The sequence below is a fragment of the Labeo rohita genome, chromosome 25 (assembly GCF_022985175.1).
Source record: "Labeo rohita strain BAU-BD-2019 chromosome 25, IGBB_LRoh.1.0, whole genome shotgun sequence".
In the NCBI taxonomy this organism is placed as follows: Eukaryota; Metazoa; Chordata; class Actinopteri; order Cypriniformes; family Cyprinidae; genus Labeo; species Labeo rohita.
In genome coordinates this window covers 14,685,152-14,708,150 of record NC_066893.1, presented here as the reverse complement: position 1 = coordinate 14,708,150, position 22,999 = coordinate 14,685,152, and the positions used below count along the sequence as shown (strand labels likewise).

Sequence of the window (22,999 nt, the reverse complement as noted above, 5' to 3'; positions counted from 1 at the left end):
ATTTTGTCGCTATGATATTCTGCTATTCTGGATGCTGTGTGATGCAAGAGATAAGAGATAAATCAGACCCACCTCAGCAAACTTGGTCTCAAGCTCAAAGTTGCGTTCTTCCACCTGTTTAAGTGAGCTCCTCAGGTGCTCGTACATCTTCTGGGCATGCTCGGCTCTCTGTCTTTCATTTAACTCCTTCATCTCCAGCGTTGTGATGCGTCTGGACACAGACACAATCTCACTATTGGCCAGAGCTTTGGCTGCCTTGTCCATGCCATTCTCACCACCTGTAAACACCAAAAGACATAGGCAGTAGGTCAATTTAGGACACCGCGGCAACATATTTCATTCAATTACATCTTTGCACCACTTCAGCATTGCTTCTGATTCAATTAGCAGTGACGTCTACCAGTCGTGCAGATGTTTTCCCAAGCCTGCTCCAAAGTGTGAAGCTTCTCCTTGCTGATCTCCAGCTCTTTATTGATGGAGTTAATGCGTTCATGTAAAGACACATTCTCCCTCTGAAAAGGAAAAGAGAGTACTGTAAGAAAAACAAAGAAGGTCCATCGCTTAATATAACTTGGAAGCGATGTACCTCCAGGTGCTCCAGCGTGGTTGTCTTCTGAACAAGGTGATTGTCTTTCTGTAGGAGGTTTCTGTATTTGATTGTGAGCTCAGTGTATTGTTTGTTGGCTCTCTCCAGCTCGGACGCAGGAACACTACCATCAAGAGATTTCTGCAATGCGGCCATTTTAAAAGCTGCCATTTCCTAAAGACAAAGCAAGTTACAGCCCTCCGCAAAGATGACTACCATTCAATATAAATTGGCCAGGCCAATGTTTTCCTTTTTTTGAGTGATATACATAGGCCTAATACCTTGAACCTCTGCAGGTAGCCGATTCTTTCAGTCACCGCAGCCTCCATTTGACTGAAATCATCCTTTAGTTTGCCGTTCTCCTTTCTCAAGTGTTGCTCGAGCTCAAGCAGAGTCGTATAACGTCGCGTCAGACACTTTTCATTCACCCTGAGCACCATCATTTTTCGGGCCGTCTCAGCCAGCTGGTGTCTGATCTCTCTCGGGTCCTTTTCAAGAGCCTCAAGCCAGTGCTGGGAATGAGTCAAGCAGATAATGGGAAACTTAGTGCTTTGTTTGATTTCATATTACACTTTTGTTCAAAAGTCTGGGATCAGTACGATTTGTAATGTTTTTAAAAGAAGTTTCTTATGCTCGTCAAGTCTGCTTTTATTTGATCAAAAATCCAGAATGTTGTGAAATATTATTTTTAAATGTAAAATAACCATGTTCTATGTGAATGTATTTTAAAATGTAATTTATTCCTGTGATGCAAAAGCTAAATTTTCAGCATCATTACTCCAGTCTTCAGTTCAGAAATCACTCTAATATGCTGATTTATTATCAGGGTTGAAAACAGTTGTGCTAATTAATGTTTTGTTGGAACCTGTGATACCTTTGCTGCAAGAGCGAGCCAAAACTTTAATATTTGAGGTTTTAAGAAGTTATTAAACTGTGTGTCACATTATCACAAATTTATTAGGATGACTAACTGCTAAGCCCACACAAAATCTATGCTTGTGGAAAGCTAATGGAAATTTCCACAGAATTTGACTGCCTGTCACCACTTGTATGTTCATAGATTCTCCCCCACTGCAACTGCATTCTGTAAACATTTATATTAAATGTTTTTTAAATAAAATGCTCTCTCAGCCCAGTTAAACACATTTTACCACAGTAAATTGGGATTTATATAATAAAGATTAATAAATAAGCTTTCTATTAATGTATGGTTTGGTGAATGGTATAGATGAATCTGAGGGTGCAAAAAAAAAAAAAAAAAAAAAAGAAAAAAAAAGAAAAAACATAATTTTGACCCATACAATGTATTTTTGGCTACTGCTACAAATATACCCGTGCTACTTAAGACTGGTTTTGTGGTCCAGGTGTGTATTATGTATAATTGTAAATGCACAGTGACATTTAATATTTATTCATAATTTGTTAAAAATACAATTTACTATTCTATTCCCACATAAATATTTTTTTTCATTAAAAATTTTACTACTCATTAAATGTGTAATTTTATATGTATTTAATTGCAGAATTACAGCTATTATTAAATGTTTATATTTATTATTTAAAATGCATAATTATGAGATTAATTATTTATTTGTAAAATAATTTCTTATTATATTTTTCACAACTAATTTTTGTAACTAATATTCTATTTCATATCTTTTTATTTTTAAATTAATAACTTAAAATGTAATAATTATGACATTTAAAATGAATTCATACTTTGTTAAAGATACAATTTATGATTTTATTTCCACATAAATTATTTTTTCATTAAATATTGTATTACTCATTAAATATGTAAGTTTATATGTATTTAATTTTACTTTTTCATACTTTTTTCCAGGATTCTTTAACAAATAAAAAGTTAAAAAGAACAGTAACAATATAAACTACCATTTAAAAGTTTCTGGTCAGTAAATTTTTATTCTTTCTTTTTTTTTTGAAAATTCAGCTTTGCATCACAGGAATAAATTCTACTTTACTCTATATTAATAAAGAAAAGCATTATTGTAAACTGTAATCATATTTCACAACATTATGTTTTTTTCTGTATTTTTGACAACAAAAACAAAACATAAAATCTTACTGATTCTAAACTTTTGAACGACATGAGGCAGCTATTAACCATTAGCTAATAAAGCAATAATCCCCAAGAAGCCATGGTTTACAGTGAATTTATAACAGCTCAGGGGTGTTGTTAGGCAAGACGCCACCGAACAATGTAGTTTCTCAGAAACAGTTGTGGTTGCAACAAAGTGGTTGCCCAGCAACACACAAAAGTAAACAAAGGTGTATGTTTGTAGAGTAGTTTACAACAGCTTTGAACGTTGCTCAACCAATCAGAATCAACGACCGACATCCGTTTTAGAATAAAGAATTCAACATTGCTGTGGTAAAAATCTATTTATAAAACGTATAGTTCCGGTCCTTGATTCTGATTGGTCGAGCTGCGTTCAAAGCTGTTGTAAATTTGTTGTAAAACAAAAGCAGTTGTGCAACCACAACTGTTTCTGAGGAACTATATTTTTTGGCGGAATAATAATGTTTTTATTAATATCATTACATTTTATTTGCTCTGTTTTGTGAAACCTTACAATGTTTATGGAATAACTGTTTTCTAATCAGTGTGAAGCCCTGTGTTTTACGCCCCTTAGCTGTTATATATTCACTGTAAACCATGGCTTCTTGGAGTTTATTGCTTTATTTTGAAACAATTTCAAACTTCAAAAATTTTCCAAACAAAATCAGTTCGTTGGCAAGTCATTAGAGTTACACAAATTTACATAACTGAAGAAAAATGATGAACTATCCCTTTAAGAGACTTACATTGTACTCTTTGACTTTTACTGCATCCACCTCCCTTTGTTCCTCGAGTTTGGATTTCAGTTCAGCAAAAGAGTCTCTGTCTTTCTGCCAAGACTCCCTCTCACTACATCGAAGCACATGAAGTGACTTAAAATCATGCTTTATTGATCACTGAACATGTGCATAATCCAACATATTTTATACTGTAATACAAACAATATTTTTTGGATCAGCATACCTTTATGTATATAATAAAATCTCCTACAGGCGCGTACCTTTGATACTCCTTGTACAGCAGTCCTTGTTGATGGCGGATCACTGCAAATTTCCTTTTATATTCTTCCAGAGCTGAACTGAGCTGCTCGATGGAATCTCCTTTGTTTTTGATCTCCTGAACATCCACAGTCGGGAGTCTTAATATTATGTACGTTACATCTGGTTTGTGTTATAATGTGACTGACACACACCTGTAGGAGTTGTATCATGTACTCGTTGAGAGCGTTGATGGCCTCGGCGCTAGTTGGCGGTATCTCTTCAGGCAGAGCTAATGACTTGTAAAGAATAGAAGTCCCAGCTGATTTGCTCATTGATTCAACTTCGCTTTCCAAGCGAGCAATCTACAAAAAAAAAAAAAAATGACACGTAGAGATGAAAACCTATTTTTTTAATCCAGTAAAAGTTTAAGGTAATGTTTTGAGTGAATACCTTCTCGTTAGCTTTCGTTAACTGATTGAGAGTGTTTGCTGCTTCTTCTCTGGCTGCCTTCATCTCCTGCCGTAGCTCTTCGTTGCGGCCGGTCAGCTGGTCTACCTGCGACCTCAGGTGGAGGCTTGCATCAAACTTTCCCTCTGAGTACTTCATCTCCAGAGCCTTGAGATAACACAGTTATCACTCATATAAGTTGTGACAGGATATTTAGGAACAGTAATTTCGCTTTGCTGCAAGAGGGAGCCAAAACTTTAGTATTTGAGTACAATTACACCAAGTTATTAAACTGTGTGTCACAGTATCAGGATGACTAATCACTAAGCCCACACAAAATCGGAAACACTTTATTTTGACACTTGGTAGCACCAATGAATATTAAAGAGCACCACAACTGCCAATTGAGAGGAATGGCCAGCAGCATCCTGATGATTAATAGCTTCACCAGTCAAACCTGATCCTGAATTCTTTACCACACACTTCTTTTTAGTAATGCACTGATCTTGATTCTTCATGGCCGATTCTGATTGTCGATGCTTTACAAACAAATATGCTATTTTAATAATTAATTAATTGTCTTAAAGGAGAAGTCCACAGGAGTCCAAAACAACAATTTACAAATAATTTACTCACCCCCTTGTCATCCAAGATGTTCATGTCTTTCTGTCTTCAGTCGTAAAGAACTTATGGTTTTTGAGGAAAACATTTCAGGATTTTTTTTTCATATAATGGACTGCAATTGTGACCCCAATTTTGAACTTCCAAAATGTAGTTTAAATGCAGCTTCAAAGAGCTCTAAACGATCCCAGCCGAGGAAGAAGGGTCTTATCTAGTGAAATGATCTGTCATTTTTTTTTTAAATAAAAATTTGTATACTTTTTAAGCACAAAAGCTCATGTAGCACAGGCTCTGAGATGCGCGTTCACGACACTACGTACTATTGAATCACGTCGAAAGGTCACGCGGAACTAGAAACCCAGTGTTTATAAAGCGAACGCGCAAAGACTAACAAAGTGCAAGTAAGTCAAAAGCTGTCTACAAGCAAAAAGCTACAACGATGTCGGACGATTCTGAAGTTGTAGGAAAAAATAAGATTGAGTTTTTCACCATTCTCTACCTTTTTGAGCCGGAGTACACAGACGACGAACTTTGACGTGATTCATAGTAGTTCAGTTCGGATCATTTTACAGACTCGGACCTTTTCGAGTCATTTTGTTCATTTTAGCAAAATATAATTAAAATGTTACGTGTTACTTCCCTAACACATCTACTGCTTACACAAATGTTGATCACACTACAAACAAAACAAAACTGTAATGTAGTAAGAAACAGAAAAGATTAATTTTTTAACATTGTTTACCTGGGTCTTTAGTCTATGATTAGCTCACCTCACCTTTTATCTGACAAGTTTTGGGGTTTGAGTCGTTCGTTCATCACTTGACAGCCCCGTAAGATGAGCGAACGACTCGAAAAACCCGAAGACTCGAAACAGATGAACTAATTCCAGTACAGAACCTAATAGGATGTGGCGTATGCGTGACTGAACGAATCACTCCCAGAGACGACTCGTTCCTCCTGAGTCACATTAAAGATCCGTTCAAAATGAACGAATCATTCAAGAATGTGCATTCCAGAGCTTGTGCTACGTGAGCTTTTGGCCTTAAAAAGTATACAAATTTGTATTTAAAAAAAAAAAATGACAGAACGTTTAGCTAGATAAGACCCTTCTTTCTTGGCTGGGATTATTTAGAGCCTTTTGGAGCTGCATTTAAACTGCATTTTGGAAGTTCAAAGTTTACTCTATGTGCATGACAATATTAGCACCATCTACCAGTCAGAAATAAGCCGGTTTGTTGACTGGTGTGATAAAAATGAGTTAATAATAAATACAAAGAAAACAGAAGAGATTTTTTTGACCGAAGGGAAGTTTTTGACCCAAAATGCATAGGTGACCATCGTCAAGTGGTCATACATGACCATCATATTATCCAGTCACAGACCTATAAGTATTTGGGAGTTTACAGTGATGGTACACTTACATGGAAAACACACATTGAATGAGTTTGCACTCGTCTACAACAGAGATACTGTACTTCTTACGCAGGTTACGTCTCTATGGAGTACATAAGAATCTTATGATGTTATTTTATAAAGCCGCTTTGGAAAGCATTGTTAGGTACGGTATCACGGTATGGTTTGGAAACCTGTCAGCACAGTTTAAAAAGTAAGTTGATGCACGTGTTATTGACAGCATGGAAAATCGTTGGGCATGACGAACAGTGTAACCTTCAAGTTCTATATGAGAAATGTGTTCTTAGTCAGGCAGAGAGGATTCTTAGTGATCAGATTCATTTTTTGTACTTACAGTACGAATTGCTTCCTTCTGGTAGAAGATACAGAGTCCCAATGTTTAAGCTAAATCAATATAAGAAATTCTTTGTACCTGTATCAGTGTGTTTATTGAACAAGAGTTTACATTGATTTTACTTTGAGTTTATCTTGTTTTTAGTGTATTTATTTTATTACTAATTGTTAATTGTATGTTTGCAGCAACATTTAGTCCACAACAAATTTTCTTTTGGAGGACAATGAAGTATACTACTACCATACTACTACTCACACCAGTCACATACTGTGCAGTACTTAGTTTTGTAAAGAAATGAAAACAAGTCGCACCACAACAATTACTTGCACTCGCATTCGCACATATGCTCCTAAATATATTTTGAAGTCGCGCAGATTAAAGTCCGAGAGCATATGTAAGGCCCTATGAAATCCCAAATTCCATTTTATTTTTTTCCAAATTTAGTTTTTTCCGTTTTAATTTTTCTGGATTCCCTTTTTTTTCTATTTTAATTTTTCTCAACTCCTTTTTAATAGTAAATGAAATGTTATTAATCAAAGAGCATGTCTAATTAATTAAAATCATGAAACTTGTACAATTTCACATCAATTTAATAAAGGTTTAACAAAAATGACATGTTTAGGGCCCTATGAAATGTTTAATTTTTTTCTCACCATGTTTTATTGTTATCAAATTCTGTGTTTTAGCATGTCTAATCATTTGAATGCATACTTAATTTATTCAAATTAATTCTTAAAAAAGCTTAATAAAAGTTTTTTTTTACCCTCAGAAATTCTGTGTTGTGTATTTAAAATGTTCTGGTTACCAAAATGAAGGCATAAAACATTAATTTAATTTATCTTTTAATTACTGAAAATTAAGCAAACTTTTTAAAATGTTGTAATATGTAATTTTATATGTATATAATTTTATTCCTTTAAATACTGTATTACTATTTAAATGTATAATTTAATATTTATTATTTTAAATGCATAATTATGACATTTATTATTTATTTTTAAAAGTATATATATACTTTTTTTACAACTATTTTTTCCATGAAATATTTGGTCATATTACAATGCATACTTTTATATTTAAATTCATAATTCTGACATTTAATATTTATTCATAATTTATTATTTATTCCCACATGAATTATCTTTCCATTAAATATTGTATTACTTAATTAAATGTGTAATCTTATGTATGTATGTATGTATGTATGTATGTATATATATATATATATATATATATATATATATAATTGCATAATTACAGCATTTATTACTCATTTATAAATGTTAAAAATATTTTTTTCCACACCTTTAATTTTATTTCATTAAGTACTGTATTACTATTTAAATGCATAAATTTATATTTAAATATATTATTTTAAATGCATAATGAGATTTATTATTTATTTTTAAAAGTATTTTTATTATAATATTTTTCACAACTATTTTTTACATGAAATATTGTATTTAATATTACAATTGATACTTTTATATTCAAATTTATAACTTTAAATGCATAATTATGACATTTCATATTTATTCATAATTTGTTAAAAATACAATTTATTGTTTTATTTCCACATAAATAATTTTCATTAAATATTGCATTACTCATTAAAAGTGTAGTTTTATATGTATATGTATTTAATTGCATAATTACAGCTTTTATTATTCATTTATAAATTATAACAATGAGTTTTATCCACACCTATAATTTTATTCCATTTAGTACTGTATAAGATTTATTATTTATTGTTAAAAGTATTTGTGTTATTATATTTTTCACAACTATTTATTTCCAATAAATATTGTATTTATTATATGAAAATGTTTGTTTATATGAATTTTTTTTAAATTCATAATTACGAGATTTATTTATTTTTATAATTAGTAGTACTATTTTTATTATTTCATTTACCTATTTTTTTCACTAAATATTCTATTTCATATTAAAATGTATGCTTTTAGATTTAAATTTAGAATTTTAAATGCATAATTATAGTTGTTATTATTTATTTATATATTACTCCAAATATAATTTAGTATTATTTCCACACATACACTCATATTTTTCACATTACTCATTAAATGTATAATTTTATATTCAAATTATTGCAGGTAATTATTGCACAATTGTAAAATGTATCCTTTTTTTGAAAAACTATATATAATAACTAAATAATTATGGATAATAATAATAATTTGTCACATATATTTGACACAAATGCAATAATGCAGTACTACACAGATTTAGTGTGGGCCCACTAATTGTCGGTGAACGTACATTGACAAGTCTCTCCAGGCTGGGAATGCTGACGCCAGTAGATGTGGGTGTTTTCGTCTGAGTGTCCTGGATAGCCTGCAGGATCTCCTTCATGCCCTGCTCCAGCTGTTTATTCTCATTCAGCATCTCATTCACTGCAGGAGAGAGGGAAACATTATTACAGAAACCACCTGACACTGCAAGTGTGCAAAGGTCACGCAGTGATGCCGCTCACATCTGGCTTTGAACTGGGCGGATTCTGTTCTCTTGAGCTCAAGTTCTTTCTCCTTATTGCTCAACTCTTTCTGCAGACGCTCGTTCTGAAAAACAAACAGGTTATGAGCTTATCTTCAGTGATTACAGAACTCATTCTTTCTGATAAAAAGCTTACTTTGCGTTTCATCTCTTCATCGGTGGATCCAGAGACAGAAGATCTGCTGGGCTTTTCTTCAACACTGTCATCAAGTACTGCACTACTAACTACTGATAAGCCTAAAAAAAAGGAAATGTGCTGTCAGGGTTCATTATATAATGCAACCAAGCGATCTGATTATGTGTATAGGACGTGAGTGTGTAACTGATATGCACCATCTTGGAGATAACTTCTCACCTTTGTCCTTCACCAGAGCACGAATGCGTTGTTTCAGCTCAAGCCTTTCCTCCTCCAGACGCTCAATCTAAGGAGAGTCCCGTTAGGGGTCACAGACTAAATTAAACAGGGCTAACGGACTAAAGCCAGACTATAAAGATAACGTTAATCGGTTTTACCTCTTTCAGCAGGACTTGGTTCTCTGCTTTGTACTGTCTCTGCTTCAAAATCTTTGATCTCCGGAATTCACTCAAATCCAGTTCTTCCTTCGCATTTAATCCTGATGCGGGAAGATGATCCCAATGAGGGTCAAAGCAAAGAGTTTTATCTTAGCAAACTCAACACAGGATTTAAAAACAATCTAACATGTCTACGTGTAGAAGTAATTTATACGGGATCCCTAAAGGCATAAAAGCAGCTTGAGGAAACTTACCAAGGCGTTCTCGTAGGTCTTCGTTCTCATCTAGCAGGTTGTTGATTTTGATCTCCAGCTGGTTTATCTCCTTTATCATGGATTCTATCTCCCGGTCTCTAACTCTGATGTGATTTTTACATTCTTTAATCTCAGTGATTGCAGCTTCTAAACCATCCGTCCCCTGAAAGACAATGGAGTGCTTCAAGCCAAATTCTGTGTAGGTATAATATAACATTCTATAGGTTTTTTGGGTTTTTTTTGTAAATGTGACCCTGGACCACAAAACCAGCCATAAGTAGCGCGAGTATATTTGCAGCTAATAGCCACTGTAATGGTCAAAATCATAGATTTTTCTTTTATGCCAAAAATCTTTAGGCTATTACTTAAAGATCATGTTCCGTTTAGATATTTTGTACATTTTTTTACCGTTAAAAATATCAGAACTTAATTTTTGATTAATAATGTGCATTGCTAGGGACTTCATTTGGACAAATTTAAAGATGATTTTCTCAGTATTTAGATTTTTTTGCACTCTCAGATTCCATTTTTAACAAATAGTTGCAAATATTGTCCTATCCTAACAAACCATACATCAATGGAAAGCTTATTTATTAATTGATTTCAATTTTTAAAAATGGACCCTTATGACTGGTTTTGTGGTCCAGGGTCATAAATGTTTACATCTTAATCATTTGTGATTAAGTGTTGCTACTTTCCGTCATTAATTGGAGAAGTTGCAATATACAGTTTGCTATTTAAAAAGTCGCCCCAAAAACTAGTGATCAAAGTTGTTGAGTATTAATTTCAACATTATATTAATAAATCATTTGTGACCTGATATAATTTATTTTACTTGAAAATACAGATTATTTGAACATAAACCTAAATAACTTTAGCAAGTGGTAACAAATAGAACTACAAAAATGAATTAAACTCTTAATAACTATATTCACATGTATAAATGGTTTTTTTCATTAAATGCATCATTTATATTTACAGTTTACATTTCAAACACATAATTATGAAATTTTAGTATTACTTTTTTAAATTATTAAAATATTCACATATAAAAATAGCTGTTTTTATTAAATATGAGTGGTCACATAGATGCAATATACAGTTTTATGCAAACGTTTGGGAACCCCTTGCAGAATCTGTGAAAATGTGAATAATTTTAACAAAATAAGAGACATTATACAATTTTTTTTTTTTTTCTAGAAAAGATGTTTACATATACAGTAGTCAACATCTGAAGTGAATCAAAACCTTTCATCAAAGTTGTCCTAAAACCAAAACAGTACCCGTTCTTGTCTTAAGACAACTTTGATGAACTTTTCTGATCCACTTCAAATGCTGGACTACTGTAGTCCACAAGACAAAAAAAAAAAAAATAGCTGAAATTATTAAAATAACCCCCAGCAAAAGATTGGGAACCCTTGGTTCTTAATACTGTGTGTGGTTGTTCATGAGCCCCTTGTTTGTTCTGAACAGTCAAACTGAGCACTGTTCTTCAGAAAAATCCTCCAGGTCCTGCAGATTCTTCAGTTTTCCAGCATTTTTTGCATATTTGAACCCTTTACAGCAGAGACTGTATGATTTTGAGATCCATCTTTTCACACTGAGGACAATTCAAGGACTCAAACACAACTATTAAAACACTCAGAAGGAAACACGATGCATTAAGAGCCAGGGAGTGAAAACTTTGAACAGGATGAATTTCGCCAATTTTTTCTTATTTTGTTGAAATATAATTTTTTTTCCATTTAGTACTGCTCTTCGGAAGCAACAGAAGGTACTTGTATGTTTTCCAGAAGACAAATTAAATACAATTTACCTTGATCTTCAAATTCAAAAAGCTTTCACCCTTCAGCTCCCTCAATTGTCCTCAGTGTGAAAAGATTAATTTCAAAATATACATTGCTGGAAAGGGTTCAAATATGCAAAAGATTCTGGTAAACTGAAAAACCTGCAGGACCTGGAGGATTTTTCTGAAGAACATTGCTCAATTTAACTGTTCAGAACAAACAAGGGACTCATGAACAACCATCACAAAAGAAAAAACAGTCGTAAATCATCCAGGTAACCACACACAGTATTAAGAACCAAGGGTTCCCAAACTTTTGCAGGAGGTTATTTTAATAGTTTCAGCTATTTTTTTTGTCTTGTGGACTATATGTAAACATCTTTTATGTAAAATATCTTACTCAGGATAGCATGCATTTTGTATGATATCTTTTATTTTGTTAAAATTATTCACATTTTCACAGATTCTGCAAGGGGGCCCCAAACTTTTGCAAAAAACTATCAAAAATGAATAACACTGTTGATAACCATACTAAACGAAACATTTTTGAAGATGCTTAAGCAAATAATAATAATTATGATAATAATAATACTAATAACACATTTAATTATTATTTTAAATAGTTTTAGAAGCATGACTGTATTTTACAGTAGTTCACATTTACAGTGAAGATCAAAATTAGAGAACAACCTACAATTTCCTAAATTTCAAGGTCACCGTTTAGTCCTATTTAAAGTCTTCCTAACAGGAGTCGAAGGGCAGTTTTTAAAACCTATTTCATAAATTAATTGTATTCTGATGCATAGGGCAAAAATGTAATTGAGATATTTGAAAAAGAACGCTTACAGATACCTCCAATTTATTGGTGTTAATCTTTAACCTAATGCTAATTTTCTTAATTATATGACAAACCCTACAGACCACTTTACAGTAGACGTCACAGTTAAGTCACTTGCAGCTGCGCACACATTGCTGTGGCAGAAAAACACTAGTAACAAGTGGAGAGAAACAGGAAAATCCACAGAATAAGAGATCAAATGTATTGTGCCTTTGGATGTCAGAATTGGTATGCAAATAATTTTTATAGAATACTGTCATCAAAAAACGCCATTTGACGCTAAATGCAGAAGTTTAAACAGACAGACTATGGGTGAAACCTGCTATGATTACTCTACTTTTAAAGCATAAATTTGATTGAAACAATAGATCTACATAATATTCACATATGAAGTTCATAGGGAATTATTAGCTCTAGTTACAGCATGTTAGTTATGTTTTAGGACTAGGTGAAACAATCCCATTTTTAGGACCTGAGGTATGAGTGGCGACAATGCATCCATCGATGAAATTTCCTTACTATGATGGTGATTGAGTGGAATAAGAATGAGGGTTTTTGCTTCATCGGGGTCATCAGGTGGGCACCCTCCTTCTCTGGCGTTTCGATGATAGGCCCACGACACCTCCAGAGGGCTCATCGGCATCACCTGGCGTCCCAGGTGTGCCCCCCTCTGCTTTCAACCCCTCAATGACTCAGGTAATATTAGGGGCCCAGTTGGAGTCTCCCCTTTTCACCCAGAGCCATCGACTTGCTTCTTCTGCTGCACCTGATAGGGCTTTGATGGTTCGGCGTAAGGTTTGACCTTGCACTCCCAATTCCTTAAGCAGCCTGATAGTTGACTTGCCCACGAAGCCTCTGCAGCCGACTTCCACTGGGCAGACCTTGGATTTCCATCCGCGTTGCTCAGCATCAGCTGCCAGCTCTGTGTACTTAAGGCTTTTGCGCTCAAATGCCTCCTCCACAGCATCCTCCCAGGGAACGGTAAGCTCTATTATATACACAGTGTGGAGAGAGGAGGACCAGAGCACAAGGTCTGGTCTAAGGTTTGTTGTGGCGATCTCAGAAGGAAAATGAAGTCTTTGGTTCAGATCTACCACCAACTTCCAGTCTCGAGAGCCCTACCAAGCTGGCCAACGTCCGATATTGTTTGGACTTTGGCTGTTTTTGTACCTTCTCGGGTGAACTCTCTTGCGTATGAGGGATGAAATGATGAAGGAGGCAGGGAATTGATCTTTAACCGTCTGGACTCCAAGGTAGCTGCTAGGCATTTCAAGACATGGTTGTGCCTCCAGGTATAGCGGCCTTGTGACAAGCTTGTCTTACATCCAATCAGAATGTGTTTTAGGTTTGCAGGGGATGGACAGAGGGGACATGTCGGGTCTTCCCCATACCATTGGTTGAGATTTGAGGGGGAAGGCAGGACATCATACGTTGCACGTAGGATAAAGCTGATATGAAATGCTTCCATGCCCATCAACTCCCTCCAGGATATCTTTCTCCTCTCAACTCCCTCCCATCTCGTCCATTGTCCTTGCTTGGCTTGTGAGATAGCCTTTACACACCTTGTTGCCTGTTCGTGCCGACGCACCTCCTCCACAACCAGCTGTCGGCGTTGAGCTGGAGCTGCCCTTTGCCACGATGGTCTACTGCCTCCAAGGCCAAGGCCTCCTCTCCCCTGTTGCACGTTACCAATGATGTCTCTGTGCCTGAGGTCTGACTTTGCCTGGTGAGTAGCTGCCGCTGGATTCCATTTTCTTCCAGTCACCAGTGTAGGGGCTGATCTTGAAACACTTGGGTGTTAGTGTCATGAAATACTATTTAAACCTATAACATTTTACTTTTTATCATATCAGAATTTAAACGCAAGCTTATATCTCATATTTCATACTTTATAACTTGATGTAACTAAACAATAGGGAGTTTGTCCATTCTGAGGTTAAAAAAAGTCAGAAGTGTGGGATATAAACTTAAAAGAGAGAATGGCGAGTTTATTTTTCTTATCAGAATTGTGAGATATAATCTCGGAATTGCGAGAATAAAGTCAGAATAAAAAAAAAAAAAAACATCATTACAGTTTGCAAACACTGAATTGGTCTATTTAACTGCCAGCTTTTCTCCAATTTTCACTGAGATTGCAAGATGGTGGGCCGCTCTAAAGTGACTGAAATCCTGTGACAGGGGTTGTCCAGATGAAAGGAATGACGCTTTCAGCCACCACAAAAGAAGCTGGTCATTCCAAATCTGTGATTTCTCAAATATTGCAGGTTTACAATGACACTAATTTATTCAAGTCCACCAAAAGGTCTATGAGAAGACAGGATAATGCACAGACTCTCAATGGGAAAATCAGTTCAACACTGCAGCTGGAATTGCTTGCCAGTTCAGCACTGAACAGGGTAAGGATCCGTCTCGGCATGTTTAACAGAAGTTGAACTGAAAGTGTACTCTGCAGTGATTAAGTCCTGATCTAAACCAGACTGAAAATCTCTAAGAAAATCCTTGCCAACAGTAATGGCTAAGAAACCCACCACAGTTACTATGAAGAAGAGTGGACCACACCAACGCAGTCTGAGAAACTAATAATGCCCTGCAGCCACAGATGTGCTAAAGTCACTCAAAGGCTTCTATTTCCTACTAATGTCTGACAGATGTAACCCTCCAAAAAAATGTATCCCACAGTGGTTATTGTTCTCTAATTTTGATCACTGTTTTTCTCAAAATAAATGTTTTTGTTGAAATTCCTTGGATATTTTGTTATAAAACATGTTAGTAGAGCAGTGTTATACTTACAGTTGATATTTCTTCAAATGTTGTGCAATGAAGATTAATAATATTTGAGAAAAGTATTTTTAAATTGTTCTCTACACTCTTAGAAATAAACGTTCCAAAAGGGTGTTTTTGCAGTGATGCCATAGAAGAACCATTTTTGGTTGCCTTTCAGTGAACAGTTTCTAAAAGAACTATTTTGAAGAACGTTTTAAAAATCTAAAGAACCTTTTTCGACTATAAAGAACCTTTTCTGCATTTGAAAGTGTCCATGGATGTTCAGGGTTCTTCATAGAACCACTGACGCCAATAAAGAGTGTATTATTTTTAAGAGTGTAATTTTGATCTCCACTGTATTTAGTCATCATTATTTAAACATTTTTTTTTTAAATGAACAGAAATGTGGCCTTCCATCGTTCCTAAAAGCATCATGGGCAACTTCTGATTGTAGATTCAAGGACAAGTTCTTGTGAAGATGCTTTGTGACTTTTGGAAAGTAGAGTAACTAATTTAGACTTTGTAATACTGAGAGTGAATGCTAATGCGTAAACTCACAGACTCATAGAGACGTATTCGAGTGAGGGTGTCATTGAGTTCTTTATCTTTGTCCCTGGCGTCACGTTCAGCCAGATGGGCGGTACGTTCAGCCTCCAGAGCTCTTTTCTCAGCCACCTGCAGTTTAGAGCTCATGTCTTCCAACCTACGCTGCTGCACGCTGACGTGACCTTTATCTTTCTTTAGCGGTTTCTTCAGCTCCTCAATGAGCACGGCATTCTTTTCCATTTCAGTAGTGTACTGCTCGACTTGCTCCGACAGCATCTTGATCTGGTTGTCCCTCTCTTGCACAGCCTTTTGAAGTTAAACACAAAGTCACTGACTTCCTTAAACCCCCATTGGGATAAAATAAGATGACGGAAACAGATGAATGATGACAGATGACAGATGTAAAACTGAAGGAGAAATGACACATAAAGCAAAGGAAATGAGAAACAGAGATACTCACGCCGCACAGTTCATATATGACCTGGCTCGGCCGAGTGGTAAACAAGAGAGAATGGAAAAAGGAAACAGTTGGAAGCCAATGAAGCATTTGGAAAAGAAGCAGTAATGAATAAAAGGACAGTGCATCAAAAAAAACACACAAATAGAGAGAGACACGATAAAGCACGCAAACAAAGTCAGATTCACATTAGAGCGAATCGGAGGCCTGTTTCACACATCCCGCGTCTGTGGCGAGTTTCGTCCGCCATATTAACAGGTTACAGCATTCGTGCCGTGTTCCCAGAAGCATCACAGTGGCGCTGGTGTGTTCTGCCACTGAAAATATTTCTCTCATGCATCATATATTAAACATGAAACAAAACACATTGAAATGCAACATAAACCAATTTATCAACACCATCTTTTGCAATGCAGGCTTTTATGAAGCAACATAAAATAAAAGCGGGACACATTGTTTAAAACAACACATCTGGCGGGCTACGATCCACACGCAGTGACAGACACATAAACACTTTCTATTCAGCAAATCTGACTGAATCCAGATGATTTGAGTATTTTATAGCTGCACTTTGGGGTTTGGGTTGAATTCCTTATGAACATTTGGGTATAAATATGGGTGCTCCATCATGTACATTCGATTTCACAATAATTAAGTTTGTTAAAACTATCAATGGGCACCTAAAATTATCAGTTAGTTCACCCAAAATGGAAAATTCTCATTAATTACTCACCCTCATATCGTTCCAAATCTGTAAGACCATTGTTCATCTTTAGAACACAATTTAAGACATTTTTGATGAAATCCAAGAGACTATTTTAACAATGTCCTTACTGCCTTTCTGGGCCTTGAACTTGGTAGTTGCGTTGTTGTCTATGCAGGGACAGAAAGCTCTCGGATTTCATCCAAAATATCTTAATTTGTGTTCTGAAGATGAACGAAGGTCTTATGGGTTTGGAACGACATGAGGATGAGTATTTAATAACAGAAATTTAATTTTTGGGTGAACTATCCCTTTAAATGTAATAACTAAGAAATCACTTCCTGTGTAGCGTATATACCTTGTCATGCCACAAATGCAGGATGTGTGAAAAAGGCCGCAGACATACCTCGTATCCTAATTAAAAGGATAAAAACTTGAAGTAATACAAGTAATGCAACTCAGTTTTTAACCATTTTCAAAAATCATAGTTTTCATTGTGCATTCCAATGAATTTTATCAAACTGTAGTTTTGAAAATGTAAAACAACACAAAAAAAAAGATTTCTGTTTTTGCAAATAAACTCTTCATATATATATATATATATATATATATATATATATATCTCAGGGTTGGGGTCAATTCAGGAATTAACTCAACAACTCCAATTCATAGAAGGAAATGGTATTGGAATTGGAATTCAACAACAATTACAGGAAACAGAGTTGGAATTTAATTGGAATTACAGGAAGTGGAATTTAATTCAGGGAAATTCCACTGAATTCCATTTATTGCTGTTTCTGAGCATTTATTTGTGATTGCATTTAGAGACATAGATTTGAACTTTATTTATGATGCTTTACAAATACCAAGTAATGTATGAAATAGAGTTGATCAAATGCAAGTAAATAAAAATGAGAACTGTACATTATGAATTAATAATTGAATGACAGTGGTGATAAGTTTCTGGATGTACTATACATTCAATATATGACTACCACATAATATATGTCTCAACTCACAAAAAAATGAGTCATGTTCATTCATGTATTTCATTCACTTTTTATTGCATCGAATTATCATCATTTCCTGAAAATTGTCATCGCTAAGATTGCATCTCTCAGGCCTAACTATCTCAAGTGGAATTTAGTGGAATTTATTTGATTTCAATTCTGTTTCCTGGCATTCCAATTCAATTCCAATTCCATTTCCTGTCAGCTACATGCAATTCCAATTCCAATTCCATTCCAGGAAGTGAATTGGAATTTACCATTCATTCTCAATTCAATTCATGAATGGCCCCAACCCTGATATAAGCATTTAAAATAACTGTTTTCTATTTGAAAATATTTTAAAATGTAATTTATTTCTGCGATTTCAAAGCAAGCTGAATTTTCAGCATCATTACTCCAGTCACATGATCCTTCAGAAATCATTGTAATATTCTGATGTGCTGCTAAAAAAAAACATTTATTATTATTATGTTGAGCTGAGCAAAATTTTTCAGTTTTCTTTGATGAATAGAAAGTTCAGATGAACAGCATTTATCTAAAATAGAAATCTTTTGTAACATTATAAATGTCTTTATCATCACTTTTGACTAATTTAAAGCATCCTTGCTGAATAAAAGTATTAACTTTACCCCCCACCCCCAATCACGAAAAAAAAAAAAATATATATACTGACTTCAAGCTTTTGAATGGTATAGTGTATAATGTTAAAGCTTTTTATTTCATACAAATGCTGATCTTTGGATATTCAACAAAGAATAATGAAAGAAGGTACTAAACTATTTTAGATATTGGTAGTAATAATAATAATAAAAATAATAAAAGTTATTTTTTGAACAGCAAATCAGCATATTAGAATGATCATGTGACACTGAAGACTGGAGTTATACTGATAATTTAGCTCTTTTTTTAGCTTATCACAGGAATAAATGACATTCTTAAAATATATTCAAATAGAAAACAGTTATTTCAAATAGTAAAAATATTTCACAATATTACTGCTTTTGCTGTATTTTGGTGAGCAGAAGAGAATTCTTAAAAAAAAAAAAAACATCTTACGGTTCAAAAACTTTTGACTGGTAGTATATACTCTATATACACACAGCTGTGTGATACTTTATTTGACTGACCTGTTGCAGTGCGATAATGTTGCTTTTGTCAGAGTCCATCTGAGCAGCTCGAAGTTTCTCCCTCAAGTCTCTGATCATCTGCTGATACTCCAAAATTTCCATATCTTTCCCTGATAAAATACTCTGGAACAGAAACAAATACATGACATGTAGAACCTCCTCAACTTCCAAAAGTAAAATAAATAAAAAAAAAAAAAATAGCATTTCATTGCAGCAAGCAGAAATCACTATGTCTTTCTCAAACGTTAAGAAACGCTGCAGAGGTGCTTTCTCTAAACACCACAAAAACAGTTAACCTATCAAAATGAACCACGTAACATATTTAATAAAGATGTATCAGTGCACATTCTCCACCAGTCCTGTGTAAACTACGGCACGCAAAGTTTTATTTATGTATTTATTTTTTAATATCGTGAGATGGCGGAGCGTAACAACGCAGTCTGAAATACTGTAGCTGCTCAATTAAATGATCTTACTCATCTCAATCTGCTCAAACTTGGTGATGTCAGTGCCCTAAATGATGTTACAACGGACTATTTCACATCCAGAGATAAAGGATCAGATGATAAAGTTACCAAAGAGGAGTCAGATGACAGTCTGTTTTATGCACAGGTGCATGAACAGTTGCGCTGTGCTCACTTCTCTAAATGTAAACTACAAGGCACACTATTCATGCTGTCTAAACATACAAGGGGAGATCAAAGTTCAGAGATTATGCCCATGATACACAATGGAAAACAGACGTGAGTCTGTTTGTGTAATGATTCTATATGAGTATAGCTCTCCTAACTTGACAGGCAGCTATTGTTAAACCTGTGAAGTAAAAGCAATAAACCATCTCATTTTAAAGCCGTTTTTTCTAAATAAATAAATAAAACTGGCATTTGACATTTGGCTCTGAATTTTCACTGCTTAGAGGCTAGACATGGTGTTTTTCAATGTAATTGAGCAACTCTAATTACTAGTTGTTCAGCTTTTTGGGCCTTTTCCATCAGGTATCAAGTCTATTCAAACAAACAGCAGTTACAATGGAAATAGTTACAGGCTTTGTGTTTGGAACATTCTCAACGGCTTCTTTAGGTGATATGTGTCGACTTGTTCAGAGCAGTAGCAGCATCATGAAGTTAAACATGATATTTGTTAGTTAAATTGATATTCTCTACAGCAGCAATTTGTATTACATTTGTTATGTGTTAGAAGTTGTAAAAACAGCAGTACGTTTAAGAGGTTATGCTTTCTCAATAACGTTTTTAGTCTTAACTTTAGGGCAGTGTGAACTAGCCTATTTTCTATAGTTATCAACACAACGTTTAGTTTGTACAACTAATAAAAAAATGCAATAAAACGGCTGCATTTTATTATTCAAAATATCCTGTATATGAGAATAAAATAAGCAATATATTAAGCTTTTGTAATGTCTATATGACTTGATTTGGTTTCTTGGAATGTTTACTGACAATGTTGTTGGTTGACAGAGTCTGGCACAAAAGCAAATATTTCACCTTTTCTTCAGAACTTCAGAAAAACGACTCCTCATTGATGGGAACAACTTCAAACAGGTAAAACCACACACAAACAAAAGAAAAATAATAACACCCACTATCGCAGTAGTCAGAAATGTGTAGGTCATGAAAGTTCATGAAACTTGACCTCAAAAATATAAACTGGTTTAATTTGTCAAAGCTGACATCTTGCGAGGTTGGGCTCACCTTCCACTCTTCCACTTTGGCATTAACGGCAGCCATAACTGGGTCGTCCTCTTCAACTCGAGCCTGGATTTGTTCATTCAACTCTCTGACCTTTAAAAACACATCAGTCGATTAATAATATCAGTATTTTTTTGTTTTCAACATACACACTCACAAACCACTCAGATTCGTGCAAAACTCAACCACAACTATTTATATCAGCCAATAAGTAGCTAACAAACATTATATCGACCAATCAGCATTCAGCACCTGAAGCTTGGCATGATCTCTTTCTTTTCTCAGCTGATCCATGATGGCATCCGTCTGCTGGACTGCGATTTTCATCTTGTTGTATTCGTCCGTCATCTTCTCCATCTCCTTCACGGACTCCTCTAGATTCTTCTGCAGGTGCTCATTCTCGCTCTTCAGGTTGGCAGCCATGTCCTCGGCATGCTGGGAATAGAGAAAATTTGTTGATCACAACATGACGACGCATAACAGATTACATTCGAAACATGCTTTAACGGTTACACACAGGACTTTTGAAAGAGACATGTCACATTTACTTATTAATACTGATAATTAATCTAGACAGTGAGCCTGTCATGTTATGATGGCATTATATGGCAGTGATTTAGGGATTACCTGCAGGTCTTCCATGCACTGGTAGAGCTGTTGGTTGGCTTTGGTAAGTCTCCTCTGGATCTCATTGCTCTCTTCTTTGGTCTGAAGAGGCTCTCTCTGCTCTACTTCCTTTCTGTAGAACTCCACATCCTGTTGCAGCTGCTCGTTCTGCAGTAACGAACAAATTCATTAGTCACCCTGCTGTCAAACATGATTTATTACTAAATGAGTGGATAACATGGATCATTACAGGGTGCCACATTACTGAAACACAACTCTATTGAATTCTTCATTCCAGAAGTTTGACTCACATTGCAGGATTGATTGATTAATTTTCTGTAATTGCACAGTGGCGAAACCATCACTCAGGGCTTAGGAACACAGTTGGCCAGTTCCAGATCAGATCAGTTCCAGATTCGGGCCAGTTCTTGCACTTGCTCTATTGTGGAGTGTTATGTAGGTCACGTACATCTGATTTTATGCTACGAGTTGATGCGAGCTACGTTGATTTATATACAAATTAAGATTATCTAACTAGCTAATGTATAGTAAGAATATATTGAAAAAGAACAGTAATCTGCTGCATCATAAGCCACATACAGTACTTTTTCCAGCAAAAATGTTTTATAGCTACACAATTTCAAAATTGTATTTTTTTTTAAATTTGGCAATAACAATTACTTGTTCTAAATAGCTTGTACAATGTACATTTAACTAAATGCATTCATTTACTTTTTTATTTTATAAAGAAAGCCTACAGTACCCTGCGAAAGTATTCACACCCGTTCATTTTTTCACGTTTTATGTTGCATTTTGTTAAACTGCTTTAAATTACTTTTTCCCACGTCAATTTACACTCCATACACCATAATGACAAAGCAAAAAACAGATTTGTGACAACTTTGCAAATTTATTGAAAAAAAAAAAACAAAAACACTGAAATAAGTACATTGCATAAGTATTTATACCCTTAACTCAGTACTTAGCTGAAGCACCTTTACAACCTCAAGTCCAGTGTTCCTAAACATTTTCTATTTCAAAATTCCATACTATGCCAACTTTTAAAATATGGATTTGAGACCATATTTAACATAAATTGTTCATAGAGCATTATTTTTAGCTATATATATGGTATATAAAAGACTCATCTGTACATATTTTTATTTTCTCAGGGTTTTTTATAGATTTTTCTCAAAGTGACAACATACAGAGCCCGTACAATAAAATAAAATAAAAAAAAACACCACACCTTTACATGCACACAAGAAACTTTTTTGTGCCCTCGATAAACTATTTATTTATATGTGCATGGAAACTTTTTGCATTACTGCCATCTTACTATGACTAAAACAAAAGAGCATGGATGCAAAAGAATTAACAGAGATCTACTTGCTCAAAATTTAGATTTTCTTATGATAGTACCTCTAATATCAAGGTGTAATGTCCAATACACATCCTCTGTGGCAACACAGAAACCATGACACAAAATGGGCTAATGCCATAAAATTGCCAAGTTCAAGGGTTTATTAAAAAAGATGGGTACTGTAAAAAAGTTTAAGATTTGGCTTTAATTAGGGCAGTATGACATATTTCAAAGCCTTAGGCCTCTTTAACACATACTCTGTGGAGGCCAAGAAACCACAATATTAAATGGGCAGATGGTGACTGGTGACTCAGTGTGCATTGTCCTATATGCTAATTTCAATGGTTTCTGC

The 22,999-nt window shown here is 34.7% G+C and overlaps 1 protein-coding gene across 6 annotated transcripts in view; it reads right to left on the bottom strand.

Annotated features, from left to right (window-relative positions):
- Window positions 1-22,999, bottom strand: part of cep290 (centrosomal protein 290) — a 55,178-nt gene that overhangs the window by 23,155 nt on the left and 9,024 nt on the right. For 4 of the 6 annotated variants that reach the window (XM_051099269.1, XM_051099270.1, XM_051099275.1 and 1 more), the window contains 20 exons: window positions 21,306-21,452; window positions 20,931-21,113; window positions 20,682-20,771; window positions 18,973-19,095; window positions 16,136-16,156; window positions 15,688-15,981; window positions 9,743-9,905; window positions 9,489-9,589; window positions 9,331-9,397; window positions 9,112-9,212; window positions 8,956-9,040; window positions 8,742-8,875; window positions 4,097-4,261; window positions 3,859-4,008; window positions 3,667-3,782; window positions 3,413-3,515; window positions 868-1,098; window positions 587-760; window positions 401-512; window positions 73-278 (listed from right to left, as the gene is read on the bottom strand). In XM_051099269.1, the coding sequence (XP_050955226.1) occupies window positions 73-278; window positions 401-512; window positions 587-760; window positions 868-1,098; window positions 3,413-3,515; window positions 3,667-3,782; window positions 3,859-4,008; window positions 4,097-4,261; window positions 8,742-8,875; window positions 8,956-9,040; window positions 9,112-9,212; window positions 9,331-9,397; window positions 9,489-9,589; window positions 9,743-9,905; window positions 15,688-15,981; window positions 16,136-16,156; window positions 18,973-19,095; window positions 20,682-20,771; window positions 20,931-21,113; window positions 21,306-21,452 (2,766 nt within the window). The remainder of the gene's footprint in view (window positions 1-72; window positions 279-400; window positions 513-586; window positions 761-867; window positions 1,099-3,412; window positions 3,516-3,666; window positions 3,783-3,858; window positions 4,009-4,096; window positions 4,262-8,741; window positions 8,876-8,955; window positions 9,041-9,111; window positions 9,213-9,330; window positions 9,398-9,488; window positions 9,590-9,742; window positions 9,906-15,687; window positions 15,982-16,135; window positions 16,157-18,972; window positions 19,096-20,681; window positions 20,772-20,930; window positions 21,114-21,305; window positions 21,453-22,999) is intronic. The other 2 variants (XM_051099271.1, XM_051099276.1) reach the window with 1 other exon arrangement.